This window comes from Oryzias latipes, chromosome 2 (genome assembly GCF_053564925.1).
Source record: "Oryzias latipes strain Hd-rR chromosome 2, Olatipes_Hd-rR_3.1".
In the NCBI taxonomy this organism is placed as follows: Eukaryota; Metazoa; Chordata; class Actinopteri; order Beloniformes; family Adrianichthyidae; genus Oryzias; species Oryzias latipes.
In genome coordinates, this window is record NC_136238.1 from 19,874,734 (window position 1) to 19,896,804 (window position 22,071).

The 22,071-nt window shown below is 35.7% G+C and overlaps 1 protein-coding gene across 2 annotated transcripts in view; it reads right to left on the reverse strand.

Moving 5' to 3' along the window:
* Positions 1-22,071, reverse strand: part of LOC111946442 (NLR family CARD domain-containing protein 3-like) — a 128,457-nt gene that overhangs the window by 4,928 nt on the left and 101,458 nt on the right. For both annotated transcript variants that reach the window (XR_013654312.1, XM_078943504.1), the window contains exons 4-5: positions 427-505; positions 67-265 (exon numbers count right to left, since the gene is read on the reverse strand). Coding sequence is in view for 1 of the 2 variants with exons in the window: in XM_078943504.1 (XP_078799630.1) it covers positions 67-265; positions 427-505 (278 nt within the window). In the remaining variant the exon portion in view is untranslated. The remainder of the gene's footprint in view (positions 1-66; positions 266-426; positions 506-22,071) is intronic.

Sequence of the window (22,071 nt, forward strand, 5' to 3'; positions counted from 1 at the left end):
GAATCAATATTGTTCAGTAAAACTTAATTTATCCACCAGCTGAAACCTTCAGAGAAATCCTCTTACTGCTCTGCAGTCGATCAGCCAGCTCCTCCTGCTTCATTCTCCTCAGGAAGTTCTCTGTGATCTTAACCAGTGACTCTCTGCTGCTCTTCTGCATTTCATATTCACTCTCCAGCTCCTCCTCATCCTCCCTGTGACTCAGAAGCTTCTGGATCTTCTTCAACTCCTTCTTCACGAAAGTGACAATGTTGTCCTCCAGCAGCTGGAACAGAATTCCAGATAAATGAGTCAATCAGAGTGAAGTCATGGAGCCAAACATCAGCTCCATGTTGGACACACTGACAGTCCACTGGTGTCCAAAGTGCAGCATGGAGACGACTGTGGACAGAATGATGGAAAAGTAGTTGTTGTTCATGTACAGACCAGAAAGATGGAGTCCAGCTGTGTTTGATGCTGCTGGACAGACGGACCACTGGGAGTCTCTGAGCTCTGCTGGTCCACTCTGTGGAGAATCAGCAACAATGAGACCAAACTAAATTATTTCTTTTCAGATCCATCCATCCATTGGGTTGCTTCTGCGTCAACAACCAAGCGGGAAATTTTTTCAAACAAAAAACGAAGCTTTTTTGAATTTGAGGTGAGGTGTGCTGTAGGAGTGGACAGAGGATTCAAGGTGGAGGTAGAATTACATCAGGGATCATCTCTGAGCCTCTTCCTGTTTACAATAGTGTGGACAGGCTGGCAGATGAGGTTAGAAAGGAATTACCATGGACTATGATGTTTGCAGACGATACTGTGATTTGTAGCAAGAGGAGGGAACAGGTGGAGGAGAAGCTAGAGAGTCGGAGGTTTGCCCTGGAAAGGAGAGAAATGAAGGTTAGCCGCAGCAAGACGGAGTACATGTGTGTGAATGAGCGGGATCCAAGTGGAAGAGTGAGGTTACAGGGAGAAGAGATAAAGAAGGTGGAGGATTTAAAGTATCTAGGGTCTACAGTCCAGAGGAATGGAGAATGCGGAAAACAAGTGAAGAAGCGAGTGCAGGTAGGTTGGAATGGGTGGAGAGACGTGATAGATGTGATGTGTGATAGAAGAGTTTCAGCTCAATTGTTCTTCTGCCTATAGAAAGTGGTACTGAGGAAAAAACAGAAAGCAGAGATGAAGAGGCTGAGGTTCTCTTTTGAAGAGACCAGTATGGATCAGGAATGAGGACATCAGAGGGATAGTACATGTTAGAGTTTTTGGAGATAAAGTCAGAGAGGCCAGACTGAGATGGTTTGGACATGTCCAGTGGAGAGACAGGGAATATATTAGTAGTTACATATCGTCAAGAGCTGTCAGGCAAGAGGTCTAGAGGAGAACTAGAGTTAGGCCAACCTTTTCTGAGTACAGATGTTCAGCCAGTTCTACAAATGAAACTAGGGAGAGATATCAGGCCTTTTCTATGAATCTGCTCTTTTGTCTGCTTAGCTGTGTTCTAAATTCTACTGCTCCGTCTTGATTTAATGTTGTGTTGTTTTCTGACTTCTTCTAAATAATTGGTTGAATGCTGTAAAGCATTCAACCCTTTGTTTTCCTGTTTCTCTTTATTGGTTGAATGCTGTAAAGCATTCAACCCTTTGTTTTCCTGTTTCTCTTTATTGGTTGAATGCTGTATAGCATTCAACCCTTTGTTTTCCTCTTACGCTATCTTCCGCCGTTTTTCGGCACTTAACTCCTTCTACAATTTTCAACCTATTTTAACCATTCAACTATTAAACTGTTCAGCTCTTTCAGCTTATTACTGCTATGACTTTTGGTTTTTTAAATCCTTGAACTTTTTAAGATATTCCAGGATTTTCCATGATTTTTTCTCCATTGAAATACATGGAGAATTTTTCGTGCAGAAGTTCACAGTTAAACTTCTACAATTTTTCACCTATTTTAACCATTCAACTATTAAAATGTTCAGCTCTTTCATCTTATTCCAGCTATGACATTTTGTCCTTCAAATCCTTGAACTTTTCCAGATAGTCCCGGTTATTCCCGGATTTTCCAATATTTTTGCTCCATTGGCCACACCTTTGCTTCTTTAAACAATTGTAACTTTAACATTCTTTTGGCTAGAGACACCGTTCAAACATTGAAATGTTCACAAGGTTTAGGACTTCAATATAAGGCTCAAAATTATTATGGGATGGCAACACCACCTACAGTTTGGCGGCCATTTTTTGCCAAAATGTGAGGCAATTTTAAACTTCTTCAAACTTTCACCTATTTCAATCATTCTACTATTTCAATGTTCAACTCCTTCAGCTTATTCCTTTCAGCTATTACTTTTGGTCCTTCAAATCTTTGAACTTTTCAAGATATTACAGGATTTTCCAAGATTTTCGCTCCATTTAAATACATTGAGAATCCTTGAAAACCTTTGGTTCTTTCAACCATTGTAACTTCAACATGCCTTTAGCTAGAGATACCGTTCAAACGTTAAATTGATCACAAGGCTTTGGACTATAAAATAGGTTTAGAAATCATTATGGGATGTCGACACAACCTACTGTTTGGTGGCCATTTTTTGACCAAATCTGAAGCAAATATTGCATTTAACTTCATCCATGGCTGGAACTGAACATATTGAAATTCACTGGATCTGGACATATAAGGAATGTGGGCGTGGTTAGCAAACAAACTTCGTTGCTATGGACGTCCAAAGGTTTACTTTTTCTGATTTGTCTGAAACTGACGTCGATTGGTTCGTCATCCCCAGGCGACCCAAACATAAAATGGTTGCTATGGAGATAGAATTAATAGAAAAGCCGCCATTTTGAAAAAAGTGGATTTTCTATCAACTTAGACATGTAGCTTTTACCAATATGATACTCTCAAACAATGTGTTTTTTTGAGTCGGTTGATGATGCTGATTCCAATGCTAGCACTTTTAGCCATTTTAGCAACATCTTCAAATTTTCAACAGTTCAGCCATTTTTTCAACAATTTCAGCTTTAATGCTTAACTCCTTCTACAAATTTTGACCTATTTTAGACATTCTACTATTACAATGTTCACCTTTTTCAGCTTATTCCTACTAGGACTTTTGATCATTTAACTTTTCAAGGTTTTTCCAGTACAGTTCAGACATTTCTTCAGCAAATTTAGCTTTCATTCAGCAGTACAGCATTCAACCCTGCATTTTCTTCTGGAAATGCAGCTCCTTCTAGTTTATTGGTTGAATGCTGTAAAGCATTCAACCCTTTGTTTTCCTGTTTCTCTTTATTTATTGGTTGAATGCTGTAAAGCATTCAACCCTTTGTTTTCCTGTTTCTCTTTATTTATTGGTTGAATGCTGTATAGCATTCAACCCTTTGTTTTCCTCTTATGCTATCTTCCGCCGTTTTTCGGCACTTAACTCCTTCTACAAATTTTAACCTATTTTAACCATTCAACTTTTAAAATGTTCAGCTCTTTCAGCTTATTAATGCTATGACTTTTGGTTTTTCAATTCCTTCAACTTTTTAAGATATTCCAGGTTTTCCGGGATTTTTTTGCCCTATTAAAATACATGGGGAAGTTATGGCGCATGAGGCGCCCGGTTCGACACCCCGTTCGGACACTTCAAATTTTTCAACCATAAAATTATTAAAATCTTTCACTATTTCACTTTATTTCAGCTATGAACTTTGGCCCTTCAAATCCTTCAACTTTTCAAGATATTCCAGGATTTTCCAGGGTTTTTCAAGATTTCTGCTCCATTAAAATACATAGAGAATCCTTGAAACCTTTGTTTCTTTCAACCATAATAACTTCAACATGCCTTTGGCTAGAAACACCGTTCAAACATTAAACTGCTCACAGGACTTTGGACTTTAATATAAGTTTTGAAATTATTATGGGATGGCAACGCCAACTATGGTTTGGCGGCCATTTTCAGCCTAAATGTGAGGCGATTTAAAACTTAAGTTTTAGCTATTTTAACCATTTTACTATTACAATGTTCAGATCTTTCAGCTTAATCCTTTCTGCCATAACTTTTGGTCCTTCAAATCCTTGAACCTTTTAAGATATTCCAGGATACTCCAGGATTTCCCAGAAGTTATGCTCCATTTAAATACAAGGATAATCCTTGAAAACCTTTGTTTCTTCTAACCATTGTAACTTCAACATGCTTTCAGCTAGAGACACAGTTCAGACATTTAAATGTTCACAAGGCTTTGGATTTCAACATAAATTTTGCAATTATTATGGGATGGCAACACTACCTACTGTTTGAAAGCCATTTCTTTGACAAAATCTGAAGCAAATATTGCAAAAAACTTAATCCATGGCTGGAACTGAACATATTGAAATTCAATGGATCTGGACATATAAGGAATGTGGGCGTGGTTAGCAAACAAACTTCGTTGCTAAGGACATCCAAGGGTTAACTTTTTCCAATTTGTCTGAAACTGACGTCGATTTGTTCGTCATCCCTAGGCGACTCAAACATAAAATGGTTGCTATGGAGATAAAATTAATAGAAAAAGCCGCCATTTTGAAAAAAGTGGATTTTTTTTTTATCAACTTAGAACATGTAGCTTTTACCAATATGATACTCTCAAACAATGTGTTTTTTTTAGCCAGTTGATGATGCTGATTTTAGTGCTAGCACTTTTAGCCATATTAGCAATATCTTCACATTTTCAACAATTCAGCCATTTTTTCAACAATTTCAGCTTTAATGCTTAACTCCTTCTACAAAATTTGACCTATTTTAGCCATTCTACTATTACAATGTTCAACTTTTTCAGCTTATTCCTGCTAGGACTTTTGCACCTTTAACTTTTCATGGTTCTTCCAGTACAGTTCAGCCATTTCTTCAGCTAATTCAGCTTTCATTCAGCAGTACAGCATTCAACCCTGCATTTTCTTCTGGAAATGCAGCTCCTTCTAGTTTTTTTTATTCTTTACACCTATCTTCCGCCGTTTTTCGCCGCTTAACTCCTTCTACAATTTTTAACCGATTGTAACCATTCAACTTTTAAAATGTTCAGCTCTTTCTGCTTATTTGTGCTATGACTTTTGGTTTTTCAAATCCTTTTACTTTTTAAGATATTCCAGGTTTTCCGGGAATTTTTGCTCCATTGAAATACATGGAGAATTTTTCGTGCAGAAGTTCACAGCTAAACTCCTTCTACAATTTTTCACCTATTTTAACCGTTTGACTATAAAAATGTTCAGCTCTTTCATCTTATTCTAGCTATGACATTTTGTCCTTCAAATCCGTGAACTTTTCCAGATATTCCCGGATATTCCCGGATTTTCCAATCTTTTTGCTCCATTGGCCACACCTTTGCTTCTTTAAACAATTGTAACTTTAACATTCTTTTGGCTAGAGACACCGTTCAAATATTGAAATGTTCACAAGGTTTTGGACTTCAACATAAGGTTCAAAATTATTATGGGATGGCAACACCACCTACAGTTTGGCGGCCATTTTGTGCCAAAATGTGAGGCAATTTTAAACTTCTTCAAACTTTCACCTATTTTTACCATTCTACTATTACAATGTTCAACCCTTTCAGCTTATTCCTTTCAGCTATGACTTTTGGTCCTTCACATCTTTGAACTTTTCCAGATATTCCCGGATATTCCCAGATTTTCCAATGTTTTTGCTCCATTGGCCACACCTTTGCTTCTTTAAACAATTGTAACTTTAACATTCTTTTGGCTAGAGACACCGTTCAAATATTGAAATGTTCACAAGGTTTTGGACTTCAACATAAGGCTCAAAATTATTATGGGATGGCAACACCACCTACAGTTTGGCGGCCATTTTGTGCCAAAATGTGAGGCAATTTTAAACTTCTTCAAACTTTCACCTATTTTTACCATTCTACTATTACAATGTTCAACCCTTTCAGCTTATTCCTTTCAGCTATGACTTTTGGTCCTTCAAATCCTTGGACTTTTCCAGATATTCCCGGATATTGCCAGATTTTCCAATCTTTTTGCTCCATTGGCCACACCTTTGCTTCTTTAAACAATTGTAACTTTAACATTCTTTTGGCTAGAGACACCGTTCAAATATTGAAATGTTCACAAGGTTTTGGACTTCAACATAAGGTTCAAGATTATTTTGGGATGGCAACACCACCTACAGTTTGGCGGCCATTTTGTGCCAAAATTTGAGGCAATTTTAAACTTCTTCAAACTTTCACGTAGTTTAATCCTTCTACTATTACAATGTTCAACCCTTTCAGCTTATTCCTATCAGCTACGACTTTTAGTCTTTCAAATCTTTGAACTTTTCAAGATATTCCAAGATTTTCCAGGATTTTTGCTCCATTAAAATCCATAGGGAATTCTTGTGCTTAACCTCTTTTACAGGTTTTTACTTTTTTTAACCATTTTACTTTTAAAATGTTGATCTCTTTCAGCTCAGTTCAGCCATTTATTTTACACATTAAGCTTTCTTTCAGCAATACAGCATTCAACCCTGCATTTTCTTCTGGAAATGCAGCTCCTTCTAGTTGGTTGAATGCTGTAAAGCATTCAACCCTTTGTTTTCCTGTTTCTCTTTATTTATTGGTTGAATGCTGTAAAGCATTCAACCCTTTGTTTTCCTGTTTCTCTTTATTTATTATTATCGTATCTTATAGTATCTTCCGCCGTTTTTTGGCGTTTAACTACTTCTACAATTTTTAACCTATTTTAACCATTCTACTATTAAAATGTTCATCTCTTTCATCTTATTTCTGCTATGACTTTTGGTTTTTCAAATCCTTTTACTTTTTAAGATATTCCAGGTTTTCCGGGAATTTTTGCTCCATTGAAATACATGGAGAATTTTTCGTTCAGAAGTTCACAGTTAAACTACTTCTACAATTTTTCACCTATTTTAACCGTTCGACTATGAAAATGCTCAGCTCTTTCATCTTATTCTAGCTATGACATTTTGGTCCTTCAAATCTTTGAACTTTTCCAGATATTCCCGGATATTCCCAGATTTTCCAATGTTTTTGCTCCATTGGCCACACCTTTGCTTCTTTAAACAATTGTAACTTTAACATTCTTTTGGCTAGAGACACCGTTCAAATATTGAAATGTTCACAAGGTTTTGGACTTCAACATAAGGTTCAAAATTATTATGGGATGCCAACACCACCTACAGTTTGGCGGCCATTTTGTGCCAAAATGTGAGGCAATTTTAAACTTCTTCAAACTTTCACCTATTTTTACCATTCTACTATTACAATGTTCAACCTTTTCAGCTTATTCCTTTCAGCTATGACTTTTGGTCCTTCAAATCCTTGAACTTTTCCAGATATTCCCGGATATTCCCAGATTTTCCAATGTTTTTGCTCCATTGGCCACACCTTTGCTTCTTTAAACAATTGTAACTTTAACATTCTTTTGGCTAGAGACACCGTTCAAATATTGAAATGTTCACAAGGTTTTGGACTTCAACATAAGGCTCAAAATTATTATGGGATGGCAACACCACCTACAGTTTGGCGGCCATTTTGTGCCAAAATGTGAGGCAATTTTAAACTTCTTCAAACTTTCACCTATTTTTACCATTCTACTATTACAATGTTCAACCCTTTCAGTTTATTCCTTTCAGCTATGACTTTTGGTCCTTCAAATCTTTGAACTTTTCCAGATATTCCCGGATATTCCCAGATTTTCCAATCTTTTTGCTCCATTGGTCACACCTTTGCTTCCTTAAACAATTGTAAATTTAACATTCTTTTGGCTAGAGACACTGTTCAAATATTGAAATGTTCACAAGGTTTTGGACTTCAACATAAGGTTCAAAATTATTATGGGATGGCAACACCACCTACAGTTTGGCGGCCATTTTGTGCCAAAATGTGAGGCAATTTTAAACTTCTTCAAACTTTCACGTATTTTAATCCTTCTACTGTTACAATGTTCAACCCTTTCAGCTTATTCCTTTCAGCTACGACTTTTAGTCTTTCAAATCTTTGAACTTTTCAAGATATTCCAAGATTTTCCAGGATTTTCCAAGATTTTTGCTTCATTTAAATACATGGAGAATCCTTGAAAACCTTTGTTGCTTTCAAGCATTATAACTTTAACAAGCTTTCAGCTAGAGGCACCGTTCAAACATTGAAATGCTCACAAGGCTTTGGACTTCAACATACGTTTTGAAATTATTATGGGATGGCAACACAACCTACTGTTTGGTGGGCATTTTTTGACAAAATCTGAAGCAAATGTTGCAATAAACTTCATCCATGGCTGGAACTGAACATATTGAAATTCACTGGATCTGGACATATAAGGAATGTGGGCGTGGTTAGCAAACAAAGCTCGTTGCTAAGGACGTCCAAAAGTTTACTTTTTCCGATTCATCTGAAACCGACGTTGATTTGTTCCTCATCTCCAGGCGACCCAAACATAAAATGGTTGCTATGGAGATAAAATCAATAGAAAAGCCGCCATTTTGAAAAGAGTGGATTTTCTGTCAACTTAGAACATGTAGCTTTTACCAATGTAATACTCTCAAACAACGTGTTTTTTGGAGTCAGTTAATGATGCTGATTCCAATGCTAGTACTTTTAGCCATTTTAGCAACATCTTCAAATTTTCAACAATTCAGCCATTTTTTCAACAATTTCAGCTTGCATGCTTAGGTCCTACAAATTTTGACCTATTTCAGCCATTCTACTATTACAATGTTCAACTTTTTCAGCTTATTCCTGCTACGACTTTTGCACCTTTAACTTTTCATGGTTCTTCCAGTACAGTTCAACCATTTCTTCAGCTAATTCAGCTTTCATTCAGCAGTACAGCATTCAACCCTGCATTTTCTTCTGGAAATGCAGCTCCTTCTAGTGTTACATTTGTTTTCCTCTTATGCTATCTTCCGCCGTTTTTCGGCACTTAACTCCTTCTACAATTTTTAACCTATCTTAACCGTTCAACTTTTAAAATGTTCAGCTCTTTCATCTTATTACTGCTATGACTTTTGGTTTTTCAAATCCTTGTACTTTTTAAGATATTTTTGGATATTTCAGGATTTTTTGCTTCATTGAAATACATTGAAAATCCTTGCAAAACTTTGTTTCTTTCAACCATTATAACTTCAACATACTTGTAGCCAGAGACACCGTTCAAACATTAAAACGATCACAAGGCTTTGGACTAAAAAATACATTCAGAAATTATTATGGGATGTCGACACAACCTACTGTTTGGTGGCCAGTTTATGACTAAATCTGAAGCAAATATTGCAATAAAAATCATCCATGCCTGGAACTGAACATATTGAAATTCACTGGATCTGGACATATATGGAATGTGGGCGTGGTTAGCAAACAAACTTCGTTGCTAAGGACGTCCAAAGGTTTACTTTTTCCGATTTTTCTGAAACTGAAGTCGATTTGTTCGTTATCCCCAGGCGACCCAAACATGAAATGGTTGCTATGGAGATAAAACCAATTGAAAAGCCGCCATTTAGAAAAAGTGGATTTTCCATCAACTTAGAACATGTAGCTTTAAACAATATGATACTCTCAAACAATGTGTTTTTTTGAGTCAGTTGATGATGCTGATTCCAATACTAGCACTTTTAGCCATTTTAGCAACATCTTCAAATTTTGTACTGTTCAGCCATTTTTTCAACAAGTTTCAGCTTTAATGCTTAACTCCTTCTACAAATTTTGACCTATTTTAGCCATTCCACTATTACAATGTTCCACTTTGACTGCTTTTTTGTGTTATGACTTTTGATCCTTTCTTTTGAAGATATTTCAGGATCTTCAAGGACAGTTCAGCCATTTCTTCAGCAAATTAGGCTTTCATTCAGCAATACAGCATTCAACCCTGCATTTTCTTCTGGAAATGCAGCTCCTTCTAGTTTTTTTTATTCTTTACACCTATCTTCCGCCGTTTTTCGCCGCTTAACTCCTTCTACAATTTTTAACCGATTGTAACCATTCAACTTTTAAAATGTTCAGCTCTTTCTGCTTATTTGTGCTATGACTTTTGGTTTTTCAAATCCTTTTACTTTTTAAGATATTCCAGGTTTTCCGGGAATTTTTGTTCCATTGAAATACATGGAGAATTTTTCGTTCAGAAGTTCACAGTTAAACTCCTTGTACAATTTTTCACCTATTTTAACCGTTCGACTATGAAAATGTTCAACCCTTTCATCTTATTCCTTTCAGCTATGACTTTTGGTCCTTCAAATCCTTGAACTTTTCCAGATATTCCTGGATATTCCCAGATTTTCCAATGTTTTTGCTCCATTGGCCACACCTTTGCTTCTTTAAACAATTGTAACTTTAACATTCTTTTGGCTAGAGACACCGTTCAAATATTGAAATGTTCACAAGGTTTTGGACTTCAACATAAGGCTCAAAATTATTATGGGATGGCAACACCACCTACAGTTTGGCGGCCATTTTGTGCCAAAATGTGAGGCAATTTTAACTTCTTCAAACTTTCACCTATTTTTACCATTCTACTATTACAATGTTCAACCCTTTCAGCTTATTCCTTTCAGCTATGACTTTTGGTCCTTCAAATCCTTGAACTTTTCCAGATATTCCCGGATATTCCCAGATTTTCCAATGTTTTTTCTCCATTGGCCACACCTTTGCTTTTTTAAACAATTGTAACTTTAACATTCTTTTGGCTAGAGACACCGTTCAAATATTGAAATGTTCACAAGGTTTTGGACTTCAACATAAGGTTCAAAATTATTATGGGATGGCAACACCACCTACAATTTGGCGGCCATTTTGTGCCAAAATGTGAGGCAATTTTAAACTTCTTCAAACTTTCATGTATTTTAATCCTTCTACTATTACAATGTTCAACCCTTTCAGCTTATTCCTTTCAGCTACGACTTTTAGTCTTTCAAATCTTTGAACTTTTCAAGATATTCCAAGATTTTCCAGGATTTTTCAAGATTTTTGCTTCATTTAAATACATGGAGAATCCTTGAAAACCTTTGTTGCTTTCAAGCATTATAACTTTAACAAGCTTTCAGCTAGAGGCACCGTTCAAACATTGAAATGCTCACAAGGCTTTGGACTTCAACATACGTTTTGAAATTATTATGGGATGGCAACACAACCTACTGTTTGGTGGGCATTTTTTGACAAAATCTGAAGCAAATGTTGCAATAAACTTCATCCATGGCTGGAACTGAACATATTGAAATTCACTGGATCTGGACATATAAGGAATGTGGGCGTGGTTAGCAAACAAACTTCGTTGCTAAGGACGTCCAAAAGTTTACTTTTTCCGATTTGTCTGAAACTGACGTCGATTGGTTCGTCATCCCCAGGCGACCCAAACATAAAATGGTTGCTATGGAGATAAAATTAATAGAAAGCCGGCATTTTGAAAAGAGTGGATTTTCTATCAACTTTGAACATGTAGCTTTTACCAATATAATACTCTCAAAGATCGTGTTTTTTGGAGTCAGTTGATGCTGATTCCAATGCTAGAACTTTTAGCCATTTTAGCAACATCTTCAAATTTTCAACAATTCAGCTATTTTTTCAACAATTTCAGCTTTCATGCTTAAGTCCTACAAAGTTTGACCTATTTCAGCCATATTACTATTACAATGTTCAACTTTTTCAGCTTATTCCTGCTAGGACTTTTGCACCTTTAACTTTTCATGGTTCTTCCAGTACAGTTCAGCCATTTCTTCAGCTAATTCAGCTTTCATTCAGCAGTACAGCATTCAACCCTGCATTTTCTTCTGGAAATGCAGCTCCTTCTAGTTGGTTGAATGCTATAAAGCATTCAACCCTTTGTTTTCCTGTTTCTCTTTATTTATTATTATTATTTATACTATCTTCCGCCGCTTTTTGACACCTAACTACTTCTACAATTTTTAACCTATTTTTACCATTCAACTTTTAAAATGTTCAGCTCTTTCAGCTTATTATTGCTATGACTTTTGGTACTTCTAATCCTTGTACTTTTTAAGATATTCCAGTTTTTCCGGGAATTTTTGCCCTATTAAAATGCATTGGAAAGTTATGGTGCAAGAGGTTCCCGGATCGACACCCGGTTCGGACACTTGAAATTTTTCTACCATTCACCTTTTTAAATGTTCAACTCTTTCAACTTATTACAGATATTACTTTTGGTCATTCAAATCATTAAAATTTTTAAGATATTCCAAGATTTTGCAGGATTTTTGCTCCATTAAAATACATAGGGAATTCTTGTGCTTAACCTTTTTTACAGGTTTTCACCTTTTTTAACCATTTTACTTTTAAAATTTTGAGCTCTTTCAGCTCAGTTCAGCCATTTCTTTTACAAATTAAGCTTTCTTTCAGCAATACAGCATTCAACCCTGCATTTTCTTCTGGAAATGCAGCTCCTTCTAGTTATTATTTTTTTTATTCTTTACACCTATCTTCCGCCGTTTTTCGCCGCTTAACTCCTTCTACAATTTTTAACCGATTGTAACCATTCAACTTTTAAAATGTTCAGCTCTTTCTGCTTATTTGTGCTATGACTTTTGGTTTTTCAAATCCTTTTACTTTTTAAGATATTCCAGGTTTTCCGGGAATTTTTGCTCCATTGAAATACATGGAGAATTTTTCGTGCAGAAGTTCACAGCTAAACTCCTTCTACAATTTTTCACCTATTTTAACCGTTCGACTATGAAAATGTTCAGCTCTTTCATCTTATTCTAGCTATGACATTTTGTCCTTCAAATCCCTGAACTTTTCCAGATATTCCCGGATATTCCCGGATTTTCCAATTATTTTGCTCCATTGGCCACACCTTTGCTTCTTTAAACAATTGTAACTTTAACATTCTTTTGGCTAGAGACACCGTTCAAACATTTAAATGTTCACAACGCTTTGGACTTCAACATAAGGCTCAAAATTATTATGGGATGGCAACACCACCTACAGTTTGGCGGCCATTTTGTGCCAAAATGTGAGGCAATTTTAAGTCCTACAAATTATTATTATTGCTTGTTTTCCTGTTTCTCTTTATTTATTTTTTTTATTCTTTACACCTATCTTCCGCCGTTTTTCGCCGCTTAACTCCTTCTACAATTTTTAACCGATTGTAACCATTCAACTTTTAAAATGTTCAGCTCTTTCTGCTTATTTGTGCTATGACTTTTGGTTTTTCAAATCCTTTTACTTTTTAAGATATTCCAGGTTTTCCGGGAATTTTTGCTCCATTGAAATACATGGAGAATTTTTCGTGCAGAAGTTCACAGCTAAACTCCTTCTACAATTTTTCACCTATTTTAACCGTTTGACTATAAAAATGTTCAGCTCTTTCATCTTATTCTAGCTATGACATTTTGTCCTTCAAATCCGTGAACTTTTCCAGATATTCCCGGATATTCCCGGATTTTCCAATCTTTTTGCTCCATTGGCCACACCTTTGCTTCTTTAAACAATTGTAACTTTAACATTCTTTTGGCTAGAGACACCGTTCAAATATTGAAATGTTCACAAGGTTTTGGACTTCAACATAAGGTTCAAAATTATTATGGGATGGCAACACCACCTACAGTTTGGCGGCCATTTTGTGCCAAAATGTGAGGCAATTTTAAACTTCTTCAAACTTTCACCTATTTTTACCATTCTACTATTACAATGTTCAACCCTTTCAGCTTATTCCTTTCAGCTATGACTTTTGGTCCTTCACATCTTTGAACTTTTCCAGATATTCCCGGATATTCCCAGATTTTCCAATGTTTTTGCTCCATTGGCCACACCTTTGCTTCTTTAAACAATTGTAACTTTAACATTCTTTTGGCTAGAGACACCGTTCAAATATTGAAATGTTCACAAGGTTTTGGACTTCAACATAAGGCTCAAAATTATTATGGGATGGCAACACCACCTACAGTTTGGCGGCCATTTTGTGCCAAAATGTGAGGCAATTTTAAACTTCTTCAAACTTTCACCTATTTTTACCATTCTACTATTACAATGTTCAACCCTTTCAGCTTATTCCTTTCAGCTATGACTTTTGGTCCTTCAAATCCTTGAACTTTTCCAGATATTCCCGGATATTGCCAGATTTTCCAATCTTTTTGCTCCATTGGCCACACCTTTGCTTCTTTAAACAATTGTAACTTTAACATTCTTTTGGCTAGAGACACCGTTCAAATATTGAAATGTTCACAAGGTTTTGGACTTCAACATAAGGTTCAAGATTATTTTGGGATGGCAACACCACCTACAGTTTGGCGGCCATTTTGTGCCAAAATTTGAGGCAATTTTAAACTTCTTCAAACTTTCACGTAGTTTAATCCTTCTACTATTACAATGTTCAACCCTTTCAGCTTATTCCTATCAGCTACGACTTTTAGTCTTTCAAATCTTTGAACTTTTCAAGATATTCCAAGATTTTCCAGGATTTTTGCTCCATTAAAATCCATAGGGAATTCTTGTGCTTAACCTCTTTTACAGGTTTTTACTTTTTTTAACCATTTTACTTTTAAAATGTTGATCTCTTTCAGCTCAGTTCAGCCATTTATTTTACACATTAAGCTTTCTTTCAGCAATACAGCATTCAACCCTGCATTTTCTTCTGGAAATGCAGCTCCTTCTAGTTGGTTGAATGCTATAAAGCATTCAACCCTTTGTTTTCCTGTTTCTCTTTATTTATTATTATTATTTATACTATCTTCCGCCGCTTTTTGACACCTAACTACTTCTACAATTTTTAACCTATTTTTACCATTCAACTTTTAAAATGTTCAGCTCTTTCAGCTTATTATTGCTATGACTTTTGGTACTTCTAATCCTTGTACTTTTTAAGATATTCCAGTTTTTCCGGGAATTTTTGCCCTATTAAAATGCATTGGAAAGTTATGGTGCAAGAGGTTCCCGGATCGACACCCGGTTCGGACACTTGAAATTTTTCTACCATTCACCTTTTTAAATGTTCAACTCTTTCAACTTATTACAGATATTACTTTTGGTCATTCAAATCATTAAAATTTTTAAGATATTCCAAGATTTTGCAGGATTTTTGCTCCATTAAAATACATAGGGAATTCTTGTGCTTAACCTTTTTTACAGGTTTTCACCTTTTTTAACCATTTTACTTTTAAAATTTTGAGCTCTTTCAGCTCAGTTCAGCCATTTCTTTTACAAATTAAGCTTTCTTTCAGCAATACAGCATTCAACCCTGCATTTTCTTCTGGAAATGCAGCTCCTTCTAGTTATTGGTTGAATGCTGTAAAGCATTCAACCCTTTGTTTTTCTGTTTCTCTTTATTTATTATTATTCTTTACACCTATCTTCCGCCGTTTTTCGCCGCTTAACTCCTTCTACAATTTTTAACCGATTGTAACCATTCAACTTTTAAAATGTTCAGCTCTTTCTGCTTATTTGTGCTATGACTTTTGGTTTTTCAAATCCTTTTACTTTTTAAGATATTCCAGGTTTTCCGGGAATTTTTGCTCCATTGAAATACATGGAGAATTTTTCGTGCAGAAGTTCACAGCTAAACTCTTTCTACAATTTTTCACCTATTTTAACCGTTTGACTATGAAAATGTTCAGCTCTTTCATCTTATTCTAGCTATGACATTTTGTCCTTCAAATCCGTGAACTTTTCCAGATATTCCCGGATATTCCCGGATTTTCCAATTATTTTGCTCCATTGACCACACCTTTGCTTCTTTAAACAATTGTAACTTTAACATTCTTTTGGCTAGAGACACCGTTCAAATATTGAAATGTTCACAAGGTTTTGGACTTCAACATAAGGCTCAAAATTATTATGGGATGGCAACCCCACCTACAGTTTGGCGGCCATTTTGTGCCAAAATGTGAGGCAATTTTAAACTTCTTCAAACTTTCACCTATTTTTACCATTCTACTATTACAATGTTCAACCCTTTCAGCTTATTCCTTTCAGCTATGACTTTTGGTCCTTCAAATCTTTGAACTTTTCCAGATATTCCCGGAGATTCCCAGATTTTCCAATGTTTTTGCTCCATTGGCCACACCTTTGCTTCTTTAAACAATTGTAACTTTAACATTCTTTTGGCTAGAGACACCGTTCAAATATTGAAATGTTCACAAGGTTTTGGACTTCAACATAAGGCTTAAAATTATTATGGGATGGCAACACCACCTACAGTTTGGCGGCCATTTTCTGCCAAAATGTGAGGCAATTTTAAACTTCTTCAAACTTTCACCTATTTTTACCATTCTACTATTACAATGTTCAACCCTTTCATCTTATTCCTTTCAGCTATGACTTTTGCTCCTTCAAATCCTTAAACTTTTCCAGATATTCCCGGATATTCCCAGATTTTCCAATCTTTTTGCTCCATTGGCCACACCTTTGCTTCTTTAAACAATTGTAACTTTAACATTCTTTTGGCTAGAGACACCGTTCAAATATTGAAATGTTCACAAGGTTTTGGACTTCAACTTAAGGCTCAAAATTATTATGGGATGGCAACACCACCTACAGTTTGGCTGCCATTTTGTGCCAAAATGTGAGGCAATTTTAAACTTCTTCAAACTTTCACCTATTTTTACCATTCTACTATTACAATGTTCAACCCTTTCAGCTTATTCCTTTCAGCTATGACTTTTGGTCTTTCAAATCTTTGAACTTTTCCAGATATTCCTGGATATTCCCAGATTTTCCAATGTTTTTGCTCCATTGGCCACACCTTTGCTTCTTTAAACAATTGTAACTTTAACATTCTTTTGGCTAGAGACACCGTTCAAATATTGAAATGTTCACAAGGTTTTGGACTTCAACATAAGGTTCAAAATTATTATGGGATGGCAACACCACCTACAGTTTGGCGGCCATTTTGTGCCAAAATGTGAGGCAATTTTAAACTTCTTCAAACTTTCACCTATTTTAATCCTTCTACTATTACAATGTTCAACCCTTTCAGCTTATTCCTTTCAGCTACGACTTTTAGTCTTTCAAATCTTTGAACTTTTCGAGATATTCCAAGATTTTCCAGGATTTTCCAAGATTTTTGCTTCATTTAAATACATGGAGAATCTTTGAAAACCTTTGTTGCTTTCAAGCATTATAACTTTAACAAGCTTTCAGCTAGAGGCACCGTTCAAACATTGAAATGCTCACAAGGCTTTGGACTTCAACATAAGTTTTGAAATTATTATGGGATGGCAACACAACCTACTGTTTGGTGGGCATTTTTTGACAAAATCTGAAGCAAATGTTGCAATAAACTTCATCCATGGCTGGAACTGAACAGATTGAAATTCACTGGATCTGGACATATAAGGAATGTGGGCGTGGTTAGCAAACAAAGCTCGTTGCTAAGGACGTCCAAAAATTTACTTTTTCCGATTCATCTGAAACCGACGTTGATTTGTTCCTCATCTCCAGGCGACCCAAACATAAAATGGTTGCTATGGAGATAAAATCAATAGAAAAGCCGCCATTTTGAAAAGAGTGGATTTTCTATCAACTTAGAACATGTAGCTTTTACCAATATAATACTCTCAAACAACGTGTTTTTTGGAGTCAGTTGATGATGCTGATTCCAATGCTAGTACTTTTAGCCATTTTAGCAACTTCTTCAAATTTTCAACACTTCAGCCATTTTTTCAACAATTTCAGCTTTAATGCTTAACTCCTTCTACAAACTTTGACCTATTTCAGCCATTCTACTATTACAATGTTCAACTTTTTCATCTTATTCCTGCTAGGACTTTTGCACATTTAACTTTTCAAGGTTTTCCCAGTACAGTTAAGCCATTTCTTCAGCTAATTCAGCTTTCATTCAGCAGTACAGCATTCAACCCTGCATTTTCTTCTGGAAATGCAGCTCCTTCTAGTGTTACATTTGTTTTCCTCTTATGCTATCTTCCACCGTTTTTCGGCATCTAACTCCTTCTACAATTTTTAACCTATTAAAACCGTTCAAGTTTTAAAATGTTTAGCTCTTTCAGCTTATTACTGCTATGACTTTTGGTTTTTCAAATCCTTGTACTTTTTAAGATATTCCAGTTTTTCCGGGAATTTCTGCCCTATCAAAATGCATTGGGAAGTTATATAGGGGCCTTATTTATCTATACCGGCTGCATAGGGTCATCACAAAAGTGTTAGCTCAGCGGCTAAGTAAGTGGGTTTATAATACTGAGGTTCTGAGTTCAAATCTGGCAATTGACTTTTTCTGCATGTTTTTTTACCTTGCCTTTCTTGATAGAATTCAGTTCGACTAACTCAATTATATTTCGTTAAATGGAAGAATTTTCTTTCAGGTGGGGTTACTCATGAGCTTTGACTTTTTATCCTTTCAGTTTACAAGATTTTCCAGGACAGTGCAGCCATTTCATCAGCAAATTCAGCTTTCATTTATTGTTCCTTTAAACATGTGCAAACATGTGCTCCAGCCATCTTGTGAACAAACGTCAGGACCCATTCCTTAGCCCCGCCCACGGCTGCTAAGGCTCCTGGGAAGTGTTGATTACCACACCATGAATTAGGTAACTGTTACGAGAAGTTACTAACATGTTGTAACACCATACATGTTAGTGGTTAAATGACTAAATAATGCTGTGTCATCCAGCTAGCTAGCTAACTAGCTGATGATCCATATAGCTCATTCAATATATATGAATAAGCGTGGTAACATTGATGGGACATGCATAGTTGAGAGAATTGAAGCTCAGCATTTGACAGGATGCCCCCTACTGGAGGAGGTGACTTCACTTTTACTGTCAAATGATCAGTGTGTTGGACTACAACATCAAGGTTTGAAGTCATTATGGGATGGAGACTGTTTGGCAGCCATTTTGTGTTTTTCAAATCTTTTGTTTCAAATCCTTTGTTTCTTTATACAAATATAACTTCAACATACTTGTAGCTACAGACACCGTTCAAACATTGAAATGATCACAATGCTTTGGACTATAAAATACGTTTAGAAATAATTATGGGATGTCGACACAACCTACTGTTTTTTGGCCTTTTATGACAAAATCTGAAGCAAATATTGCAATAAACTTCATCCATGGCTGGAACTGAACATATTGAAATTCACTGGACCTGGACATATAAGGAATGTGGGCGTGGTTAGCAAACAAACTTCGTTGCTAAGGACGTCCAAAGGTTTACTTTTTCCGATTTGTCTGAAACTGACGTCGATTTATTCGCTATCCCATGCCGACCCAAACATAAAATGGTTGCTATGGAGATAAAATCAATAGAAAAGCCGCCATTTTGAAAAAAGTGGATTTTCTGTCAACTTAGAACATGTAGCTTTTACCAACATGATACTCTTAAACAATGTGATTTTTTTGAGTCAGTTGATGATGCTGATGCTAGCACGTTTAGCCATTTTAGCATCAACTTCAAATTTTCAACAGTACATACATTTTTTCAACGATTTCAACTTTCATGCTTAACTCCGTCTACAAATTTTGACCCGTTTTGGTCATTCTACTTTTACAATGTTCACCTTTGACTTTTGGTCCTTTAACTTTTAAAAATATTCCAGGATTTTCCAGGACAGTTCAGCCATTTTTTCAACAATTTCAGTTTTCATGCTTAACTCCTTCTACAATGTTTGACCTATTTTAGACATTCTACTTTTACAATGTTCAGCTTTTTCATCATATTTCTGCTTTCATTCAGCAATACAGCATTCAACCCTGCATTTTCTTCTGGAAATGCAGCTCCTTTCTAGTTATTTTTTTTATTCTTTACACCTATCTTCCGCCGTTTTTCGCCGCTTAACTCCTTCTACAATTTTTAACCGATTGTAACCATTCAACTTTTAAAATGTTCAGCTCTTTCTGCTTATTTGTGCTATGACTTTTGGTTTTTCAAATCCTTTTACTTTTTAAGATATTCCAGGTTTTCCGGGAATTTTTGCTCCATTGAAATACATGGAGAATTTTTCGTGCAGAAGTTCACAGCTAAACTCCTTCTACAATTTTTCACCTATTTTAACCGTTCGACTATGAAAATGTTCAGCTCTTTCATCTTATTCTAGCTATGACATTTTGTCCTTCAAATCCCTGAACTTTTCCAGATATTCCCGGATATTCCCGGATTTTCCAATTATTTTGCTCCATTGGCCACACCTTTGCTTCTTTAAACAATTGTAACTTTAACATTCTTTTGGCTAGAGACACCGTTCAAACATTTAAATGTTCACAAGGCTTTGGACTTCAACATAAGGCTCAAAATTATTATGGGATGGCAACACCACCTACAGTTTGGCGGCCATTTTGTGCCAAAATGTGAGGCAATTTTAAGTCCTACAAATTATTATTATTGCTTGTTTTCCTGTTTCTCTTTATTTATTTTTTTTATTCTTTACACCTATCTTCCGCCGTTTTTCGCCGCTTAACTCCTTCTACAATTTTTAACCGATTGTAACCATTCAACTTTTAAAATGTTCAGCTCTTTCTGCTTATTTGTGCTATGACTTTTGGTTTTTCAAATCCTTTTACTTTTTAAGATATTCCAGGTTTTCCGGGAATTTTTGCTCCATTGAAATACATGGAGAATTTTTCGTGCAGAAGTTCACAGCTAAACTCCTTCTACAATTTTTCACCTATTTTAACCGTTTGACTATAAAAATGTTCAGCTCTTTCATCTTATTCTAGCTATGACATTTTGTCCTTCAAATCCGTGAACTTTTCCAGATATTCCCGGATATTCCCGGATTTTCCAATCTTTTTGCTCCATTGGCCACACCTTTGCTTCTTTAAACAATTGTAACTTTAACATTCTTTTGGCTAGAGACACCGTTCAAATATTGAAATGTTCACAAGGTTTTGGACTTCAACATAAGGTTCAAAATTATTATGGGATGGCAACACCACCTACAGTTTGGCGGCCATTTTGTGCCAAAATGTGAGGCAATTTTAAACTTCTTCAAACTTTCACCTATTTTTACCATTCTACTATTACAATGTTCAACCCTTTCAGCTTATTCCTTTCAGCTATGACTTTTGGTCCTTCACATCTTTGAACTTTTCCAGATATTCCCGGATATTCCCAGATTTTCCAATGTTTTTGCTCCATTGGCCACACCTTTGCTTCTTTAAACAATTGTAACTTTAACATTCTTTTGGCTAGAGACACCGTTCAAATATTGAAATGTTCACAAGGTTTTGGACTTCAACATAAGGCTCAAAATTATTATGGGATGGCAACACCACCTACAGTTTGGCGGCCATTTTGTGCCAAAATGTGAGGCAATTTTAAACTTCTTCAAACTTTCACCTATTTTTACCATTCTACTATTACAATGTTCAACCCTTTCAGCTTATTCCTTTCAGCTATGACTTTTGGTCCTTCAAATCCTTGAACTTTTCCAGATATTCCCGGATATTGCCAGATTTTCCAATCTTTTTGCTCCATTGGCCACACCTTTGCTTCTTTAAACAATTGTAACTTTAACATTCTTTTGGCTAGAGACACCGTTCAAATATTGAAATGTTCACAAGGTTTTGGACTTCAACATAAGGTTCAAGATTATTTTGGGATGGCAACACCACCTACAGTTTGGCGGCCATTTTGTGCCAAAATTTGAGGCAATTTTAAACTTCTTCAAACTTTCACGTAGTTTAATCCTTCTACTATTACAATGTTCAACCCTTTCAGCTTATTCCTATCAGCTACGACTTTTAGTCTTTCAAATCTTTGAACTTTTCAAGATATTCCAAGATTTTCCAGGATTTTTGCTCCATTAAAATCCATAGGGAATTCTTGTGCTTAACCTCTTTTACAGGTTTTTACTTTTTTTAACCATTTTACTTTTAAAATGTTGATCTCTTTCAGCTCAGTTCAGCCATTTATTTTACACATTAAGCTTTCTTTCAGCAATACAGCATTCAACCCTGCATTTTCTTCTGGAAATGCAGCTCCTTCTAGTTGGTTGAATGCTGTAAAGCATTCAACCCTTTGTTTTCCTGTTTCTCTTTATTTATTTTTTTTATTCTTTACACCTATCTTCCGCCGTTTTTCGCCGCTTAACTCCTTCTACAATTTTTAACCGATTGTAACCATTCAACTTTTAAAATGTTCAGCTCTTTCTGCTTATTTGTGCTATGACTTTTGGTTTTTCAAATCCTTTTACTTTTTAAGATATTCCAGGTTTTCCGGGAATTTT